The sequence below is a fragment of the Acartia tonsa genome, chromosome 11 (genome assembly GCF_053477335.1).
Source record: "Acartia tonsa isolate MP-2025a chromosome 11, ASM5347733v1, whole genome shotgun sequence".
NCBI classification, from domain to species: Eukaryota; Metazoa; Arthropoda; class Copepoda; order Calanoida; family Acartiidae; genus Acartia; species Acartia tonsa.
In genome coordinates, this window is record NC_137270.1 from 14,645,002 (window position 1) to 14,666,216 (window position 21,215).

A 21,215-nucleotide genomic window follows, 5' to 3' on the forward strand; every position below is an offset into this window, starting at 1 on the left:
AAAATATGACGTAACAAAAAAAATTAGCCAATGAGAGTCCACTACGCATGCCGCCATTGGTCAATAACGGCCTCTCATTGGCTAATTTTTTTTGTTACGTCATATTTTTTAAACCAATACTCACAGCATCAAAAGAAAAAGTTGAAGATATTGTTTTTGGAGCATGTTTTATTTTAAGGTTTGAACAATTTGTAAATAAAAAAAAAAGAAATCTTAAAGTATTTTAGATACGGAATATCAGATGGACGTAAGGTCCTTTCCTTTGAATACATTTTTTTGTGCTGCTAAAAGGATAAATGAGATTTGAATAATAGAGTGGCTACAATCTTAAAGTCTATGTCTGAAATAATGGTATAGAATCTTTTTCCTTTCATGGTTAGATATTTGAGGACAATGATATGTATTCTGTAATTCTGCAGTTCACGGTAAAATGTTCCTGGTAACGCTCACTGTTTTAAGCGGCATAAGAAGGCCTACAAATAATCTGGAATAGCCATAGATCGATGATGCATAATTATCTTGCAGTACAGGGAAATGCCTATTTAACGCGTTTTTTTCTTCATTGAAGCTTTCCCTGTGCATCATTGGTTCTTGGCTATTCCAGATTATTTGTAGGCCTTCTTATGCCACTTAAAATGGAGTGCGGGTATAATCTGTACGTTCAGCCGTTTGGCAGCTAGCAGCCTTTAAAATTCATAGATTTTTGGAAATATTCGTTACCAGCAATATTTACCGTGAACTGCAGTTGATCCAATCTTTTTTTTAATTCTATGATTCTTAAATTTACAATTTTATGCATAAATAACACGAATACCATTAAATAAAACAATTAATATCAAACAGTTATGATATGATTTTGAACAATTATACCTTACATTACCAAAATACTTACTAAAATTGATTTTTTGGAAAGATTTTCCAAATCCTTTGAAAATGTTGTTTAGACTTAGCTATCAATAATTCATACCCACTAAAGTATAATTATAGAGATTTTACAATAGAGTGATACATTTTAGGTATGGTTGTTCTTTTTTAAAGACTAGCGGCTACGCCCCCTAGAAGCCTCTAGGAGCACTTGAGGGGGGAAAGTCGACCTAATTCCATATTAAATTTGAGTTTAAAAAGATTTTAAAAAATATTTTTTTTTGAGGAGGGGGGTGAAGACATCCTCCCCAAAAATAGTTTAAAACCTTTCCAGGACCTATAAGAAGCTTCACTGTAAAGGAGAACAATATCGGTTCAGCGGTTAGTGAGATCCTTCGGGACAGACAAAAACCGCTTACTACTTGTATAATAGGATATTAGCGGCTACGCCCCTAGAGGCTTTTAGGGTTTTCTAAGAGGGTTGGCTCCCAATAAAGATAAACAATGTTTACTACTCTTCCTACTTATGTTTTGGTCATTGTATTATTCTGTTTAAACTACAAGTATTAGTAATCTAGTCTTAAAAATCTATTTTTAGTATTACCTAACATAAAGCTTAAATCCAAGTGGTTTTTCACTCATAGGTGATAGAACATTGAACGTTAAAAAGTTGTCTTAAACTAATTCACAGTAATGTACATTGATTTATGTTATTGATTTTTTTTTCAATTTTAAGTAAAATCATGATGAAAACTTTTATGTCGTCCTTGTAGCCTAATTTTAATATATACAATACAGGGTGTTTTTTTTAAACCGATAAGAAGTTTGCTTAATTTAACCCACTTACCCTTGACACGTATTAATAAATTAAAGATCTTATTTTCCTTTTTGGCTTAGAAGTTTTTATATGATATTTGTAAAATATGGATGTATAAATAGTAATATAAAAAACCACCTCCCCTACCTAATTGACTAAATTGTTTTGATTTATGTCTTTCTAGGAGCTTCACCCCTAGAAGCATCTAGGATTAATTGAGGGGAGTTCCTTTGCATGGTAGAGATTAGACAAACGAACAAACAGACAAACAGAGTTGATCCTGTTACTTTTATATGAGGATTTGGTAGAAGGGGGGGGGGGGGGTGTAGGATCCACAAGCCATTTAAGGGATATTGACGCTAAATGCTGATATATGCAAATCCTATTTTCTCTGTCTCTATTTTCATAAAATGTTTGCGGAATTTTGCAGACAAAAGTAGATACACAGAAGTATGATAATCAACTTTAAATAAAAAAAATAAGAATAATTTTACCCGTACTGGGAAGCAAACACATCCCAACCCCTTTTCAAATATCAAAATTATTGGTTGAAAAGTTTGAGCACTGTTAATTTAAACAAACAATAATGATTTAAACATTTAAAGCCTAACAAGGACAGAGAGTGATTATAAACCTTTGGGTGCAATTATGATTAACATTCCAATGTCCCCTCCCTCCTTTTAGTAAAAAGAGTGGATAAGGAGAAGAGATTGACACAAAAAGTCTGGGAGGAAGGGAACATTGTGCGTTTATTTACACTGGTACTCAAAATCTTATAACTCAAAAACTTTGGTTACTCTTATTGATTTTAATTGGTTGGGTCAAAATTGTTAGTGTCAAAACATTTTAGCCAATCCAAAGCAAGGGTATTTTTGTTTATCAATTCGTGTTGAGAATACTTTGTTTTAAATAATTTGATGAATACAAAGTTTTATTTTGTTCACACAAAATAAACATTAAGCACGTAAATACAACAAAATTCTACCATATGGGTTTAAACAAAATATCAGATTTTTTAAAAAAAAATATTAAAAATTAAAAAATCGTCCAAAATTGAAATTCAGCTGGAGCAAAACCGGTTTGAGGTACAAAAAATTTTACTTCACATAAAATTTAGCCAATGCAATTGCCTTAAAAAAAGTATTTCAGCAAGAACTTGATTGGACAACTCCTTCCCCCCCTAAATGTCCATTAAAACCTCGGGAACGGCTAACGCTCGATCATTTAATACCTTGGGATTTAAATATCCATTTATGCTAAATTTTGTTTGCTTAAATAACTCATTGTTTTTTATAACAATTACAATTATACCATAAAAAGCCAAAAAAAAAGCCAGATATAGAAATATTTGCATTACTATTACGATTTATTTTCAATTACCTATTTTTTTGCTGTTTTTAACTCTAAATTATACAAATTGTTAAGATTAAACTCAAAAGAGGTGTTTCTAGGTAAAAAAAAGCTGAGTTTTGTAAAAAAAAAAATGTAAAATTAACTTTTCCTTAGATACAGAAGACTTACCTACTTAATGTGCTTTTTTAGTATTCCAGACTTTAACTTCCTTTTGTCTCTTTTATTTTTCATTTTGGTACAATATGAATTGAAAAAGCATATCTTTATTTCCGAAAACAAGAATAATATTATTGAAATTACCGCAGCAATAACAATTTCTGAAAGGAATGAAATAAGGCTGTAGTATTAATCGTTAATATAAAGGCTATAAGATGTTAATACACATTTAACTTTTTTAAAGCAAAAAGAAGCGGTTAAATCTTTTGGTGAATGTTAACAAGTTAGAATTGTCCCATCGATTTTAAACTTTACATACTGATTTCTATAATAGTTAGGTATAGAATAAGAAAGCGCAGCAACTCTATAATCGTTACCAAAAAGTCCCTACGTCCATTTAAAACAAGCTGTTTTTTCTACTTCTTTGACAACAAATATTTGTTTGATAAAATTATCCTATTCATCTGACTTTTTGAATATTGATTCCTATTACATCAAGGTACAAGGTTATAAGCGAAGCATCTCTACAATCAAGCCTAAAAACGGCAGTATGTCCTTAAACAGCACCATGTATGTAATCAGTTTTACTTACACTTTTGTATAGACATTGATACTCAGTTTATCTATTTCTGACACTCTACAAGTTTAAATGTTCGTTTGTCCTTCCATTTCAGAGCTTCGTTTTTATGGATGTTGTCATCCTTGTTTATTTACAAAATTGATTTTAAAGATTATTATAGGTTTATAGCCATTAAGCTTTAACTTGTAAAAAAAAGTAATATATAAGTATTTATTTATACATGCTTATATAATACTAATACATACATGTATATTCTTATAGTTTTACTGCGACAAAACTGCCCTGCAAATAGCCAACACTTTATCTGCAAATTAAAACTTTCAATTTCTAACTTAAGAATAAAAGGTTTAACATTTTAGTTGTAATATAAAGATTTTTTGCTTATAGAAGTTGTAAAGGGAAAGAGGCATAAGACAATGTAATCTATAAATGGATACAAAATATACATGGATATTATGACAGGGGAAAACTTGTCGTCAATTTATCTTGCTAACATGGAACTCATTTATCGGCCAGTTCGTTCATTCAGTAGGAGAAGAGGGAATAGGGTATCTTTGTCTTAGCCCGCTGCGAGTTTCATTTTATTAGAGAACATGAAAATATGGTTTAACATCCAAGTAATAATATATCCAATAAGTTATATTTGTACAATTTCAGAGTATATGCATTGTATTTTTTTACCAAAATTAATTTTAGGTTGGACCTGTGGGACCCCGTGGTTCTCCTGGTATGCGCGGTCCCCCCGGCCCCCAGGGTTTCATGGGACCCCAGGGAGATGCTGGCGACCCCGGACAAACAGGCTCCCCGGGTATGATGGGTGCCCCAGGACCTATGGGTCCTCCCGGAAAAGAAGGAGAACCAGGTAATTAAAATTTTTTTTTTTCAAAGTGTTGCCGCTTGCGGATTTTTTTCTAGAATCAATATTTTTGAAGGGAGGTTTTATGCCATGATATAAAGCATAAAACCTGAAAATTATAAAAATTGATATTTTGTTATATTTCACAAAATCTAGGTATATAATTTTCTTATTTGCTTTTTTTTATTTTCAATTTTTGTATTTAAATTTTGAACATTTTAAACTTAATTAAATGAAAATGTAAATTAAACTGATTAGTTATATATTTGATTTTACTGTTTAGAATTTTACTAATTTAATTGTACAATATTTATGGAATTAGGGGATATGACAATGAAAGATAAAATAATATTTCCTCCATTTTTAGTGTATTATATTGCCATAAATAGGTGGTTTATGATTTAAATTTTTAATAGAAAGGGTTCAACATTGATTTAAGCGCCATTGTTCTTTTCTTCCCTGACAATATTGTATGTACTTAGAACTCAAAACAAGTATAAATCGTCCAACAGTTGTAATGTCTTTAAGAAAATAATAAAACTATACACCGGTGTCCTGGATAGGAAACAGGTTTTTTTGACATACGTCTCACAAGACCTATGTAGTCATGACTGGGAGACAATGACGGTTCAGTACATGACTTTCATTAAATCACAGCTGATCATTTTTGTGGCTTTTTTTGAAAATTACTTTTATACCCAAATTTTCATAGTTTTTCCTTCAAAAATCACATTTTTCTCACATTTGCAGCTTAGTTAATTTAAATTTACACAAGAAAAGTATAATAAATACAGCTGAACTAAGGACTGTGTTATCATTAACCCATTAGTGCCGAACCGGGCATCAAAACCCGGTTCCGAAAAATGGAAAAAAAACCGGTTTCCGGCTTCATAATTGCATCATTCTCAGAATGAATCCCCCCTCTACTACCCTGACTTTCATTTCCCCCTGGAGCAGGCAGTTTAGCTTACTTCCGTTTGCTGGTATAGCTCAACAAAATTTGAAAATCATGAAAATTCAAAATACCTCTCTAACTTTTTTGTTTTTATAGTAAAGTCGCTGATTTTTTTTGTGAAATCTAATGTTTATTGACAAGTACATCTATTTGTGAATTCGTTTTATTCAAATTATAATTTTTTATATGATTTTTTTATCGTTTTTTTACGCCCTATTATGACCCGGTTCGGCTTGGCCATAAATACCCGAAAATTTTAAAACCCGGCTCGGTTTCGGTTTTTATTACCCGGTTTTAACTTTTCAACCAATAAAAATAACAGTTTACGTCATTAGTAAGGGTTTGAGCCACCCTAATAACCCTAGTAATCTCTATAGGTGTCACCCAATAGTTTTATGCTCGTTTTCTGATATGTAACACCCAAATTTTATATGTTCTTTTTTTGTAGTGTGTGTCTTTTAAAACTTCGAGCAACGGGTTTTTTTACCCGAAAACGGCGGCACCTATAGCCGAAACACTAAATTTGAAATAAATCGCTTCGTATTATACTTGTAGCTCTTTAGATTACATGAGGTTGTGTAGTTTTCAATTACGGATCGTATCAAAGTTCTAAAAAGTGTTCATCTCACTTTTGGCGTTCAAAAATTACATTTTTCGATTTTTGGTCAAAATAACCGGGTTTATACAGGTCAACCGGGTTTTAAAACTGGGGGAAAGCACCAAAAACGGGTGTTAATGCCTGGTTGGTATTTATGGCCAAGCCGAACCGGGTTTTTTTGCAACTTTCCTGTGCACGCCACTAGAGCAAAACAAAAAAATACGAATTCCGTTTTGACCATTATAAAGCTTCCCTGAAACTTACAGCTCGATCGGCCCATAAAAGTGGCGCTCGGCACTAATGGGTTAATAACAAAATCTTTAAGAATCTTGAATAATCTAAGATTTGTAGTCTAGAAATGAAATAAGAGTTATTTGAAGTAAATATTTGAATTGATGACTAAACAACTCTTAATTAAATTTTCTAAAAATATTTCACCTCCCTGTTGCATGCCTCATGACATATTATATTTTTAAAACAAGTTTCTTGAAATATTAACAAGTTATCATGCTCAATATTGGTTCCTGGCTGATTTGATGTCTCAACATGCCTCATGACATATTATATTTTTAAACAAGTTATCATGCTCAATATTGGTTCCTGGCTGATTTGATGTCTCAACATCAAAACAATATCTGCTTGGAGTATAACATATATATCCACAACCACAGTTGCCATGTTTAAAGTCCTACATATATTACCATATATACCAGGCTACAATTAAATATACAACCAGTTCTTGGTTCAAAAGAGCTTAATAGAAGGTTAATATTTTTAACAAGTGGGATTATCACTTGTAAGTGTTTGACATGAACTTGGAATCCGTGTAAAGACCAGTCTATAGCTGGTCTTGATTGAGTCTCTGCCTTTTGTACACACTGCTTGTCTTTACTACTGATTAAATGTCATAGTGAGAACCATGGAAGGTTTTACATAGGTGAACCTACAGAATGATTATAGATACATATTGGATTCTAAGCTGGATGAATAATTTTCAAGATAGTGTATTCAAACTGCTGTTACTTATTATACTTTTCTTGCGTAAATTTAGGCTAACTAAGCAGCAAATGTGAGAAAATTGAGAATTTTTTGGGAAAAACTATGAAATTTTGGATAAAAAAGTTATTTTTTAAAAAATCCACAAAAATGATCAGCTGTGATTTAACGAAAGTCATGTACTGAACCGTCATTGTCTCCCGGTCTTGTGAGACGTATGTCAAAAAAACCCTGTTTTCTATCCAGGACACCGGTGTATACTACTTTTTATCTCACAATTTTTGGATCATGGAAAAAAAATAAAGTAGCAGGTTTCGTCGTATTTTCACTGTAGCTTTTGATATGTTATTTAAGGTTAGGTTAGGTTAGTAAATGTTAAGGATTGCCCCGCAGGGTTAGAGCCTCCTCAGGGACTAGAAATAGGAGAAAAGCTACTGTGAAAATACGATGAATCTTCTACTTCGTTTTCTTTCCATGGTTCCAATTTTTGTCTAACTCTTTCGTATGTACATAGTTTCATATAGATGGAGCCACATCTTATGTAAATAAATTCCCTTCGGATAAAAAGTAAAAACCATTCACAGTTAGGTATATGAAATTTTAACATTTTCTTGCGTAATTATTTCCTAACTAGGGTTTATCAACTTATATAAATCAATTTCAGTTTTTGATCAAAACAGTCTTCTATTTAAACATTGGCGTTATCCTTTTAGATTTTTTTTCAATTATGAAAATCCGTATTTAAAAGTAACAGAATGTCTGTAACACAGGATCTTGCTAACTGCTAAACCGATATGGTTTTCACCGATATGGCAATGTAGCTTCTCATGGGTCCAGGGAAGGTCTATATTTAATTTGGAAGAGGGTACCACTGAAAGAAATCCTAAAAGAAATCGCCCTTAAAAAAAGGCATTCTTTTTCTTTTTAAAAGTAAGGCAAAAAATTTGGCAAGGCCGGTTTCCTACACGCATCTCTAGTGTCCCTAAAGGCCTCTAGAGGCGTAGCATAAAGATACTGATTAATAAAACAAAGAATAATTCACTACCCAACTGTTACAGTCTTTTTTTGTTCCAAACTTGAGTAAACTCTCACACATTACCCAAAAATTACTTTCTTTCATTATATGCCAGGGGTAAAGAAAAAGGAAAATAGGGAAAGGATTATTGACAGTTAATGATACCTAATTTTTTATTATCACCTTCTAATTCAATGGATTTAAAACTTTGGGGACTTGATTGATTGTGACGTACAAAATGCTGTTTCATAAATTACTTCCCAATAATTTTGATCTACAGAAAGATAAATTTTGTTTATCATAGTTGGGGTGTAATCTAAATAGTGTCCTCTGTCTTATTCTTTAATGATGGGGCCAAAATAATGCATTTTTAAATATTTTCTTCCAAGAAGAAGGATAACTTTTGTTTATAATCAATGAGGTGTAATCAAAATATTGTCTATTATCCTATCCTTAGCTTAAGATTCCTTTCTATTTATTCATATTAAACATACTTAATACTTCTTCATACTTAGTTCTACAAATATAGAAGAAAGTATTAGGGATCTGAAGGGATAAGACAATGAAGGCCGGTAAATTTAAGTACATCCCCAATGATGATAACACAAATAGTGGGTACAAATTAGTGGTTGAAACGTTTCATCACTGAACTTAATGAACCAATCAATTCACTAAAGTAGCCAGAGTGGTTAATCCAACGAATAAAAAAAAACGTAATTATAAAACTTTGGGGACTTGTGTGATAAACTTCTCATTGTCCCCTCTCTCTCTAAGATAATATCATGAAAAATAAAGTATTTATAAAAATATTTTGATTATTCTCTATTATATAAAACTTTTCTTAAATTGAATATCCAGATATGTTTATGTTCTGCTCTAGTTTTATACAAACAAATGATTTACAAGGGCGTCCAAGCTTTTTATTTTGAGGGGTGTTGTATAATAAAGGGTTCCAAAGGTTTTAGGGGGTTAATTAATGTATTTTTTAAAGTTTTGATGGGGGGGTAAAATGAGGGATTTCAAAGTTTGAAGGGGTAAACACCCCCTTACCCCCCCCCCCCCGGGACGTCTATGCTGATAATTGAATATTTTCTTCCCTTAAAAATTAAAAGCCCTCTGGCAATAAAAAAGTGAAAGCTTTATTAAACAAAGATGACAATTTCCAAATGTAACAAAGTTCCTAAATATAAAAAAACAGACGAACTGGCCAAGTTATTTTTTAGTTCTATGTATTGGTCATATAAATCTCATAAAAGTATAGGAAATTTATTTTTAACACCCCCCCCCCCCCAAAAAAAAAAAAAGTGGACCCAGTGAGTTGAAAAGTGAAAGCTTTATTAAACATAGATGAATACATCCAAAAGTAACGAAGTACTTAAATATAAAAAAAAACAATGTACTTAAAACGAAGAGCCAAACAGACAAAGAGACCAAATTATTTTTATAGTAGTATGTATTGGCCATATAAATCTCAGAAAAGTATAGGACATTTATCTTAAATAGTAGCCGATAAAACGCAGACTCAGTGAATTGCAAATTCTTGTTCGTTATAAGAATCTTTACAAAAAATTCTTCTTAATTTTCTTTTACCGAAACCCCGAAAAAACAAACAGACGAACATTCGAATGTACAGAGCAGATTTTCTGTTAATAAAAAAAGGTTTTGCAGTCAGGGTTCTAAAGGGATAAAACAATGACCAATATATTAAAGCACATCCCCAATGATGATGCACAAAATAACCACGTCTATAGATTACAATTGGTGGATGAAACGCTTAAAGAGTTAGGTTAATGAACCAACCAATCAAAAGTCCCCAAAATTGTTATGCAAACTAATAAGAGATATTACAAAACTTTGAGGACTTTTGTGTAATATACAGCCCCATGTCCCCTCCTTCCCTGTTTTGCAGCACAATATACAAAAGAAGTTATTTACAATTCACATTGCTCTGTTCCTCCTTTTTTGGAATAGGATGCAAAAAATATTTTTCATAAAACAAGAAAGATAACATTCCAGTATGGCGTCGAAACCGACAAATATCCGCTGGATTTAAATGGCTCTAAGCCATACTGAAAAATAATGCATCGAAATTGTTGTGGACAATATTTCACGAAGGATGAAATTAAAATTATAAGATTCATGCCTGTTTTGTTGGACCTGGCCTTCTTAATGATTACAATTTTTTTATTACTTTTTAAAGTTTTGCACCTTTCCTCAATTATTGTGAATATAGGTAATAAGACATCCAATACACAACTGGAGTGCAAAAACAGATAGACCTACGAGCACAATGTAGATAAGAGTAGCTTTGCTACCGAAAAAAAAATTCCTAAAAATATGGCCATATATTTTGAACATGTCCTGCACAAAACTTCTGGAGAGAATTATCTTATCATGATAAATATTAACCATACACACTCACACACTTGTTAGGTGTAGCGGGGATAATCTGGAAATACGATTGTCTGTCTTCCAAAAATGTTGATTGTTTGGCTTGTATCAGTGAGGTAGGGGACTTAGGATTGTAATTATAAGTTTTATAACCATATTATCTAATGTCTTAGCTGAAAAGTAATTTTATATCCACCATCTAAAAATATGACTCCCCCCCCAAAAAAAAATATTTTCCTTTTTAAAACTTAAATTGAAAATGGAAGGTGGATTTCCCCCCTATTCTTTGAAGGCCCCTGGAGACGTTTAGGGGCGTAGCCGCTAGTATCTACTAATTGAAATTTAAATTATAGGTAAGGATGGAGAAGCTGGAACTGCAGGACCTCCAGGTCCTCCAGGCAGACGAGGTCTACCTGGAATGCCCGGAATTCCTGGACCAAAGGGCCACAGAGGTTTCCCTGGACTGGACGGTGCTAAGGGAGAAATGGGCGGACCTGGACCCAAAGGAGAGGACGGAGCCCCCGGTCCTGTGGGTTCCCAGGGACCGTTAGGTCCTGCCGGTGCCCGTGGTGAACGTGGAAGAGATGGACCACCCGGCCCACCTGGTCTCAGAGGTATTGATGGAGCTATGGGACCTCCTGGTGAGCCCGGAGGAATTGGTAAAGCTGGTCCTCCCGGATTTCCTGGAACACCTGGAGCCAAGGGAGACATGGGTGCTCCTGGTGACAAGGGTAGCCATGGTCCTGCTGGTCCTCGGGGTGACTCAGGAATACCTGGAATGCCCGGAGAGCCTGGTAAGATGGGACCGCCGGGTAAAGACGGAAGCAACGGAGAAAAGGGAAGCCCCGGCGTGCCCGGAGCTCCGGGTCCTCCAGGTTTCCCTGGTCCCAGAGGCCAGCCTGGTTTAAATGGCAGTCCCGGACCTCCAGGACCCAAGGGGTTGAATGGAGAGCCAGGTATGATGGGTATGAAGGGAGACAATGGAATGAAGGGAGAGATGGGTTCACCTGGATCCAGAGGCTTGCCTGGTCCCCCTGGAGATGCTGGTAAACGTGGTCCCAGGTATGTTCACATTTATAGTAGCGCGGAAATCCTGCATTTAAATTTTTGTAAAGATTCCCTATAAATATTAGGGTTTTTAAATACCAATGTTACAGTTATATTTCATCTGCAATTTATATCTAATGTAAATATGAGTAAATATCTTGCGAATGAGAGCTTTGAAAAAACCTTCTCGGTAAAATAACACCAAATTAGAGTAGTATTTGCTCTCTCATATCCTTATATGAAAGTAACAGTATGTAGGTCTGTTTTTCTGTGTGCATACATTAAGATCTCACTAATCAATGGACTAACATAGTTCGCCTTTATTGTAAAGAATCGAATAGGTAAGGGAAAATTTAATAACTTTTTTTAGGGAAGGTACCACCACCCTTCCAATAAAAATAGCCCGTAGAAAAATCTCCCTCCCCACCTACCCTTAATTGCATCTAGAAGGCGTATTGTTTGAATAGAATATAGAAGTACAACTACAATTTGAAACAATAAAATAAAGATTTTATAAAAATTTTAGTTATATTTTGTTTCAATTAACTTAATTTAATTTTATTGTGTAAATTTAAATATCTTTAATTCTCATCTAAAATATTTAACTTATATGTAATAGACTTCAATTAAACATGAACTCGAACATAACCTAAAGGGTATTTTTGTTCAATTTTGTGGGGGCGGGATTTCTTAGGGTGATCTATCTGGTAGAATTACGCACTCCCAATCCTTCTAACTACCTAAAACCTGCTTTAGACCAATAGTGAGCTTTCTTAATTGTTGCTCTTTACGTTTTAATATTGAAATTATGTTATAGGACATCTATCTTATTGAGAATAAATTTAAATCAATATTTTTTCAGAGGTGTCCGCGGATCCGCTGGTCCTCAAGGTCCTGTTGGAGAACCTGGCCCCGCTGGTGGCAGAGGTATGCCTGGTCCTGACGGACCTTCAGGTCCAAAAGGTCAGAACGGAGACAGAGGTCAAGTTGGTCCCGCTGGTCCAAAGGGTAAACCTGGAGATATTGGTCGTCCCGGAGCCCCGGGTCTTCAAGGTCTTAGAGGTCCTCCTGGCAGGAGAGGTAGACGGGGACCAATGGGTCAGAATGGAAAGCAGGGAGAGCCGGGACAGGACGGAAAGAACGGAGAACCTGGACCTCAAGGATTGCCTGGACTTCCCGGTCCTATGGGCCCTGGTGGTGACAAGGGACCTATGGGAGAGCAGGGAGCTCAGGGAGACCCTGGGTCACCTGGTGTACAAGGACCCAGAGGTGATCCTGGCAAGGATGGTATTCCCGGTTCACCTGGACCCACCGGACCTTCAGGCCCACCCGGAGAAAGAGGAGCGTCAGGAAGTCCCGGACCCAGAGGCTTCCAAGGAATGCCTGGACCTCCAGGCAAAGATGGTATGCCTGGAAAGGATGGAGAACAAGGTCTGCAAGGACCGCCAGGTATGATGGGAGATGAAGGCAAACGTGGTCCTCAAGGTTACCCTGGAGAAAGAGGCGCATTAGGACCGCCTGGACCCTCTGGTCTAAGAGGTCTTGATGGAGCACCAGGACTTGATGGACCTCCTGGACCACCTGGAGCCAAGGGCGAGCCCGGACACAAGGGTCCACCCGGTTTGGTTGGTCTTCCTGGAAAGAGAGGTATTCCTGGCCCTGCTGGAGATAAGGGAGGCAGAGGAAATCCTGGTCTTCCCGGTGCTGAAGGACCTCTTGGTAAAATGGGAGAACGTGGTCCCCAGGGTATTGCAGGACCTCCAGGTCCACCTGGAGAAGCTGGCAGCCCTGGAGATCCTGGTCAAGCTGGACCTGCAGGAGAGATGGGAGCTCCTGGTATGATGGGAGACAGAGGACCACCTGGACCCCAGGGTACCCAAGGTTTCCCTGGACCTCCAGGTATTCCTGGAATGCCTGGAATCAAGGGAGATAGAGGCCTGCCTGGAGAGAAGGGTGGACAGGGTAATCCTGGACCTGCTGGTGGCCCTGGAGAACCAGGTCCTCCTGGTTTAACTGGTTTGATGGGACCAAAGGAAAGTTTATGTAAAATTTTAATCATTTTGAGTTTTGACAGTAATAATATTTTAAATAACTTGTATGGCATTTAAAAATAATAGGTCATATCAATTATCTTTGATATTCAATTTATGGAGAAAAGCGTTATATCTTAATAATAATCATTACCAAATCATTTAAATACCAAAGTCTTTAAATGATATTGTCGCTTTCTATCATGTTTGTTAAAAAGCAAAATCATTATAGAATACACTTTGCTTAATTTTTTTTTCTTTCAATTTCTACTGGTTGATATTAACTTTTTATTATCTAATCTTATGATAATTGTTTATATAAACTGGAATAATTAGGGAGCAAGAGGAGAGCCTGGACCAAGAGGAGAGGGTGGATCTATGGGTCCCCCTGGTCGTCCCGGAGAACCTGGAATGCCTGGAGACAACGGAAAGCAAGGCCCACCTGGACCCGCTGGATTACCTGGTATCAAGGGAGCTGGTGGCCTGAGAGGACCGCCTGGAAATCGCGGTCCCCCTGGAGCCCAAGGTATGCCTGGACCTGAAGGACAAAAGGGATCTGTCGGTGCTGATGGTCCACCTGGACCTCAAGGACCTCTAGGATCCAATGGACCACCCGGAGACAGAGGATCACCTGGTCTGCCTGGACCTACTGGACCTGTCGGTGCTAGAGGACCAATGGGAGCTCAAGGAGAACGCGGAGAATCTGGACCACCTGGCAAGGAAGGACCATCTGGACCACCTGGTTTACAAGGACCACCTGGACCTATGGGCCAGAGAGGTGAAAGAGGAGAGGAAGGGTCGCCTGGTAGCCAAGGTCCTCCTGGTCTGGGTGGAAGGCCTGGTGACAAGGGACCTCCTGGATCAGCTGGTATGATGGGACCGCCTGGTGCTCCTGGTCTGCCTGGACCTCCCGGCAAAACTGGACCACCCGGACCTACTGGTACTAGAGGAGAACGTGGAGAAACTGGTCCTGCTGGTGTTGTCGGACCTCCTGGTATGGTTGGTAAGCCTGGACCTCCTGGTCTTCAGGGACCTCCTGGAGAACTTGGACAGATGGGACCAAAGGGAAGCAAGGGTCATCGCGGTTTGATTGGTTTGCAAGGTTTGCCTGGCCCAATGGGACCTCAGGGAGACAAGGGACCTCCTGGCAACCCTGGAACAAACGGAGAGCCGGGTACTCCTGGATCCAGAGGACCTCCAGGTCTTGATGGCTCTATGGGTCCACCTGGTTTAATGGGCGCTCCTGGACCTAGAGGGCCCTCTGGTGAAGAAGGTAAGAGAGGTCCTCCTGGAGAACTTGGACCACCTGGTCCTCCCGGTCCACCTGGAGAATCATCAGGTTACGATGCTGCTGCACTTGCCGCCATGTTGGGACAAGGAACATCCAAGGGACCTGATCCTCTTAGTGCTGATGAACCTGCTAGAATGTTTGGTCCTGAATTGTCAGATGAAGACAAAAAGAATCTTGTCATCAGAGCTTACAAGAGATTGAAGGAGTCATTCGAAGAATTCAAGAAGCCTGATGGTGGTAAGAATTCTCCTGCCAAGACATGTAAAGACCTCAAGACATCTTTCCCTGACAAGGAGAGCGGTGAATACTGGATTGATCCCAACGGTGCAGATCCCAAGGATGCCATTCTTGTGTATTGTGACATGGAGAACAAGGCCACATGTGTACAAGCAAAGCCGGAAATGTCAAATGAGATCAACATTGTGACACAAGACAAGGAAGTCTGGGTTGGAGAGGAAAACTATTATGACATCAACTACAAGGCTGACAGCAACCAGCTGAGCTTCATCCAGCTGTTATCCGACAAGGCTGAACAGACTCTTACCTACCACTGCCTCAACTCCTGGGCCTACGAGAGCCGACCTGGAAACTTCAGAAAATCCTTGACATTCATGTCATGGAATGATCTTGAGATCAAGGCCAGAGGCAGGTTCAAGTATGATGTCCTGGAGGATGGATGCACCAACAGAAATGGGGAATGGAACAAGAGTGTCTTCAAGATTGAGTCCTCGAAGCCGACTCGGCTGCCTGTGGTGGATATCAAGGTTGAAGATGCGGGTAGACCTGGACAGAAGTTCAAGATTGAGGTTGGACAAGTTTGCTTCTTCTAAGGTGAGCATTTATTTTTAGAAGCTTTTTATAGTGACTATAAAAAGGGGGATTAATTTAAAAATGAAAAAGTATCCTGAATTACGTCATATTAAAATAATCCATTACTTTTTATAGCTCTTTATAGGCACTAAAAAAGTTTCTTCTTTTAACAGATTTCGGAAAAAACTCACAATTATCATGACCATAAGTATCACATCAAAAACAAATTAAGATTGTTTTGAAAAAAAAAGAACAATCAAATAAAGGTTTTCATACTTTGCCAATAACCAAACTAATAAGTGCAGTGGTTTAAGATAAGATAACTATAAATTTACTAATGCTAAACTTCCACAATTTATCTATAAGTTTTAACTTAGATAATTTTTATATTTAAAGGTTTAACACAAATTGCAATAATTTTATAAAATATATAGGTTATGTATAGTTTTTTAAGGTCTGTTTTTACCATTACCTATTAAGGGCGGGATTCTCCTTCGATTTTAAGTGATTATATAGAGAATCCAGAGCATCATCCACGTGTATGGGATGCGGTACTCTAACACCCAAGGATATTAGGTTAAGTAACATCCATCAGACAACCAACCCTTTGATTGCACGACCTTTGTCTGAGCAGTCCTAACTGTGCATGGTAGTGAGTTGCGCCTGTTATAGGCCAAGGCATTCCCCCTACACTTACTATTTATGTCGCGCACAAGACAAAGCAGCATTAGGAACCATTTTTAACGTCTTTAGTTATGACGCGGTGTCGGCCCAAACTTTAAAATTAATTTAAACTTCTAAAAATATTCTAAATAAAAAAAAAAGATTCTTTATTTATTTAATTGTACCTATATGTAGAATCTAATTACATTTTCTGAATATGATTCATTAAAAAAATTCTTTTTCAGATTATTCACAGAAGTTTAATTAAATTATATATCTATCTTTTTTCAGGTTGTGATATTCAAAATAAAACCTAATTTTACCAGCGAGTTAAAAGACTGGAATTTAACAAATAAAATTAGTGAGAAAATTTCTATTTAATGCTATATTTTTATTATTTTAGTTATACAATTCTAATAATGTATTTCGTTACCATTTTATAATTGTCACTGCCGTATAGTCAAAACTATGTTCACAATTCTTTATTGAAAAATCATCTTTATATTATTGTTTATATACATACTTTTTTATTTAATTTTTATATTTTACTCCAAACTTAAGTGAGAGTACATGATATAGTACAATAATTTTATATTTTATTCATCTTTTATTCTTGCATAATTTATGCATTTTGTTGATACCATAAAAACAATTTTTTTTGTTATTTTTTTATTTGAAGCAGCAAAGCTTCTCCTTATATCGTTTGTTTATGCTTTTACTGTCTTAGTCAGATAATCTGTGATATGAAACAACTTATTGGCGATAAAATTTAGTTTGTAAGGGACCCCTAGTTTGTAAGGTTGATGCGATCTCAGTATATAGTTGCCTTTTTATGCATGTACTTATTTTATATGTAAAATTTTATATTTTTATAACTGTTTTTTTTGTATTTTTATTGTAATATAATGTATTAGATTTTAAGGTTTAGTTTGTAAGAAATAAATAACATTTAGTAAAATCAAGTTAGTTCTTAAATTTCAGTTAAAACCAGAGAGAAAGGGGACAATGGGCTGTTTATTACACTAGTCCTCAAAGTTTAAAAAAACGTTAACTATTTCGTTGGCTTAACAACTTTGGAGACTATAGAGATTGGTTTGTACAATAAGTTGTGTGTTTAAATGTTTCAACAGCTAACTTTAATCTACAGAAAAGGTTATTTTTTATGTCATCACTGGGGCTGTACATCAGTTTATCGGCCATTGTCTTATCCCTTTAGATCCCTAAGTTACAACCCCCTTCATAGTTTATATCATTTTTGTATGACCCTAATATGACAATCCCATTTTTAGAAAAAATTTCTAAGCATCCAAACGGGTTCAAATTTGCGGCTTAGTCGTGGCTGGCGCGCGACTGCCGAGCCCTGGTTTAAAAAATAAAATAAGAGTTAAAACTTACCGATGAAGGTCAGAAGGAGGCTAACAATTACGTCCCAAAAGAATATCTAAAAGGGGGGACACGATCCCGTGAAAGATCAAAAATTTATCGGTATATGTTTCATAGTGCATTATTTCTTTTATACAATAAACTCTTCTCTAAGTCAACAAAAATTAACTTTAAAAAACTTAATTTTAATATTAATATAGGTGAGGATATTTTTCCCTTGGTCTATCCCTGCGGTGATTCAAGTACTCAAAAGCTGTACAATCTTTTAAAAAAACATAGTTTGTAAAATTAATAATATTCACCTAAAAGGATAGATACATACATATATAAAAAGTTAAAATATATTTTTACCTAAAGTTGAGATCTTATTCTCAATGTTCTAAAACCTTGTATCAGGGGAATTCTAATCTTTATTTGTAGTTTTATACATTATATAAGTAGAAAATGAAAGGATGACAACATCCATAAATAGCGAAGCTCATTCTTATACTAAAGTAACAGGATGTTTGTTTGTCTATGTGTCTGTACCGAACGATCTCGCTAACCGCTGAACCGATCGGGTTCTCCTTAACAGGGTAGATTCTCATATGTCCCGGGAAGGTTTTTAACTATTTTGGGGGAGGGTAGCACCACCCTCCCAAGAGAAATTACAAAAAATCAAAATCTTTTTTACGTTCTCGATTTTAGAAAGAGAGTTCCACGCAAACATAAACGTCAAACGCAACATAGACATATTTTAAATATAAAAAATAAAGACCTCTAGGGGCGTAGCCGCTAGTAGATATTAAAGTAAGTTCATTAATGATGGGCTGGGAACATTGGACTGTTATATTTGTAAGTAACCAAAGTTTTATAAACACGTTCTCTCATTGGTTTGTCTAAAAACTTTGGATACTTATGTTAAAACTTTATTAGCTGTTTCAAACTAGAAGTATCAAAACTTTTCAACCTATAATTTTAATCTGCAGCAGGGAAAGTATACAAATAGGAATAGTTCATTGTCTTATCCCTTAAGATCCCTGATTTAATGGTTTATACACGAAATTTAAAAAGTTAATACCCTAGCACCTAGCAGTTACAATTCACCTTCTATTTCAAACACAGCAAAGCAGACAGACAGACGGACGTAGCAAACTATATAGTATTTTTTACACAGAATCAACATCCTTTATTTCATAACAAAACAAGGATGACAACATCCATAAGTAGCGAAGCACAAAAAATCGTAGATGGGAATACGTACAGGTAGATTTAAAAGGTTTTTACTAAAATCAAGAATAGATTTATTGGATAAAATAAATATGAAACCTTGTTTTATTTTGTATGATGACGATGGTCAAAGTAAATTATATTAAAGATGCTCATAACAATGGGAAAAATTATTTTGATACTGATATCCCATAAAAGTTTGAAAATTGGATCAAAATAACAAAGATCTTGGGAAATATGTAAAACATATAAAAATAGCCAAAAACCTGATAAAAGGCAGTCTGGCCGCCATGGTTGTTTTCTTAAAACGAAAAAAAATTAATTTTTATATCCTTAACCTAAAAAATTAGGAAAATCGGACCATATACACTGAAAATATGGAGAAAGATGTGAAAGATGTAAAAATAGCCTAAAACCTGCTAAAAGGCAGTCTGGTTGTCATAGTTGTTTTCTTTAAAAGACGGGAAATTTCATTTTGATATCAATAACTGAAAACATTTTGAAAATCGGACTATAAACACTGAAGACATGGAGAAAAATGTGAAAAATATAAAAATAGCCTAAAACCTGCTAAAAAGGCAGTCTGGCCGTCATGGTTGTCTTCTTTAAAAGACGGGAAATTTAATTTTGATATCTATAACTGAAAAAATTTTGAAAATCGGACCATACACTGAAGATATGGAGAAAAATGTGAAAAATATAAAAATAGCCTAAAACCTGCTAAAAAGGCAGTCTGGCCTTCATGATTGTTTCTTTAAACGACAGGAAATTTAATTTTGATATCTGTAACTGAAAAAATTTTGAAAATCGGACCATAAACACTGAAGATATGGAGAAAAATGTGAAAAATATAAAAATAGCCTAAAACCTGCTAAAAATCGGTCTGACCGCAAATGATGTTTTATAGTCAATTGTGCTCCTTAATAATGGGAATGTTGTCAAAAAATTTTAGCATTCTATCTTTTATAGGAGCTGAGTAAATCCCATTTCCCCCATAGCGTTACGGACTGACGGACTGACGGACTGACTGACTGACGGACGGACAAAGTGAATTATAGAGTAGCTTCGCTACTAAAAAATATTCCCTATACTAATTTGATTCATTCTAGAGCGTTACAAACAGGCAGACCGACAGACAAATTGATTTGGATATAGTCCATTTCGTGGCAACGCTTCTTAAGGGGCGATATATCGTATTTTTACATTAGCTTTTTATAGGTTACTTTACGTTAGGTTAGGTGATTGCCCCGCAAGGTTAGAGCACGCCGAAGTATCTAGAAATAGGAGAAAAGCTATTTGAAAATATGACGAATCGCCCCTTAAGGAGCGTTACCACGAATTGGACTATACCCATTGATTTGTATTATTAAATAGAAAAATCAATCATCTATCTTTAATAATAGCCGAGTACAATCTTACGGTCCGACAAATTTATTTACAGAACAGCTTTGCTAACAACAAGCAGGCTACTTATTTGAAAAAGAAAAGCTATTACTTCAAATACAAGGATTACTTCTTCGACAAAATATTTAGTTTAGAAGTACAAGAATTATAGAGAAGCTTTGTTAATAAAACCAAATCCTCTTACACCTACAAATTGTACTTGTACTTTTAGGAAAAAGTATTCTGAAAAAAAGAAAGAGAACAATGAATGCCCTTATCAAAATCGTTTAAAATCATATTTGATTAACAAAAGAGCTTTCCTCCAAAAAGCTTGTCGAGCACTAAACCCCCTTCTCTTATTTTTAAATAGATTGAAATTAAAGTCGACGTTTTTCTATGCTTAACCCCTGCGGTGGGTTCTAGACCTGTGGGGCCTATACCTAAGTTGTCTTCACAATGCAGGGGTATACTGCAACCAATGTAACCTAACCTATCCTGAACTCAAATAATAAAGTTCAAACTTGGTCAAAGAAATTGATTTTTTATATTAAATTTCCCTTCTTTGTTCTATCTTGCAAGTCAGGGAAGGGACATTGGACTGTAAGCTATACTGCCCCCCCCCGCCCCCCCCCCCCCCATTTCTTTCATTAATTGGCTTAAAAACGTTAATTCTTGAAAAGGTTGTACAAAAAGTAGTGTCAACAATAATTTTAAAATGAAAATTTTGTGAATTATAATTGGGGTTGTACATCAAATTATCGGCCATTGTCTTATCCCTTAAGATCCCTGATTCTTACCCATTTAGCAAATTCATTTTC

General features: G+C 35.7%; 1 protein-coding gene across 1 annotated transcript in view; it reads left to right on the forward strand.

Annotated features, from left to right (window-relative positions):
• LOC145332475 (uncharacterized) overlaps positions 1–17,380 on the forward strand; it is a 57,770-nt gene extending 40,390 nt beyond the window's left edge. Inside the window, exons 10-14 of the mRNA XM_080177476.1 lie at positions 4,467–4,632; positions 10,935–11,643; positions 12,491–13,665; positions 13,999–15,780; positions 16,714–17,380. Of these exons, the coding sequence (XP_080033602.1) occupies positions 4,467–4,632; positions 10,935–11,643; positions 12,491–13,665; positions 13,999–15,779 (3,831 nt within the window). The 3' untranslated portion in view covers position 15,780; positions 16,714–17,380. The remainder of the gene's footprint in view (positions 1–4,466; positions 4,633–10,934; positions 11,644–12,490; positions 13,666–13,998; positions 15,781–16,713) is intronic.
• The last annotated feature ends 3,835 nt before the right edge of the window (positions 17,381–21,215 follow it).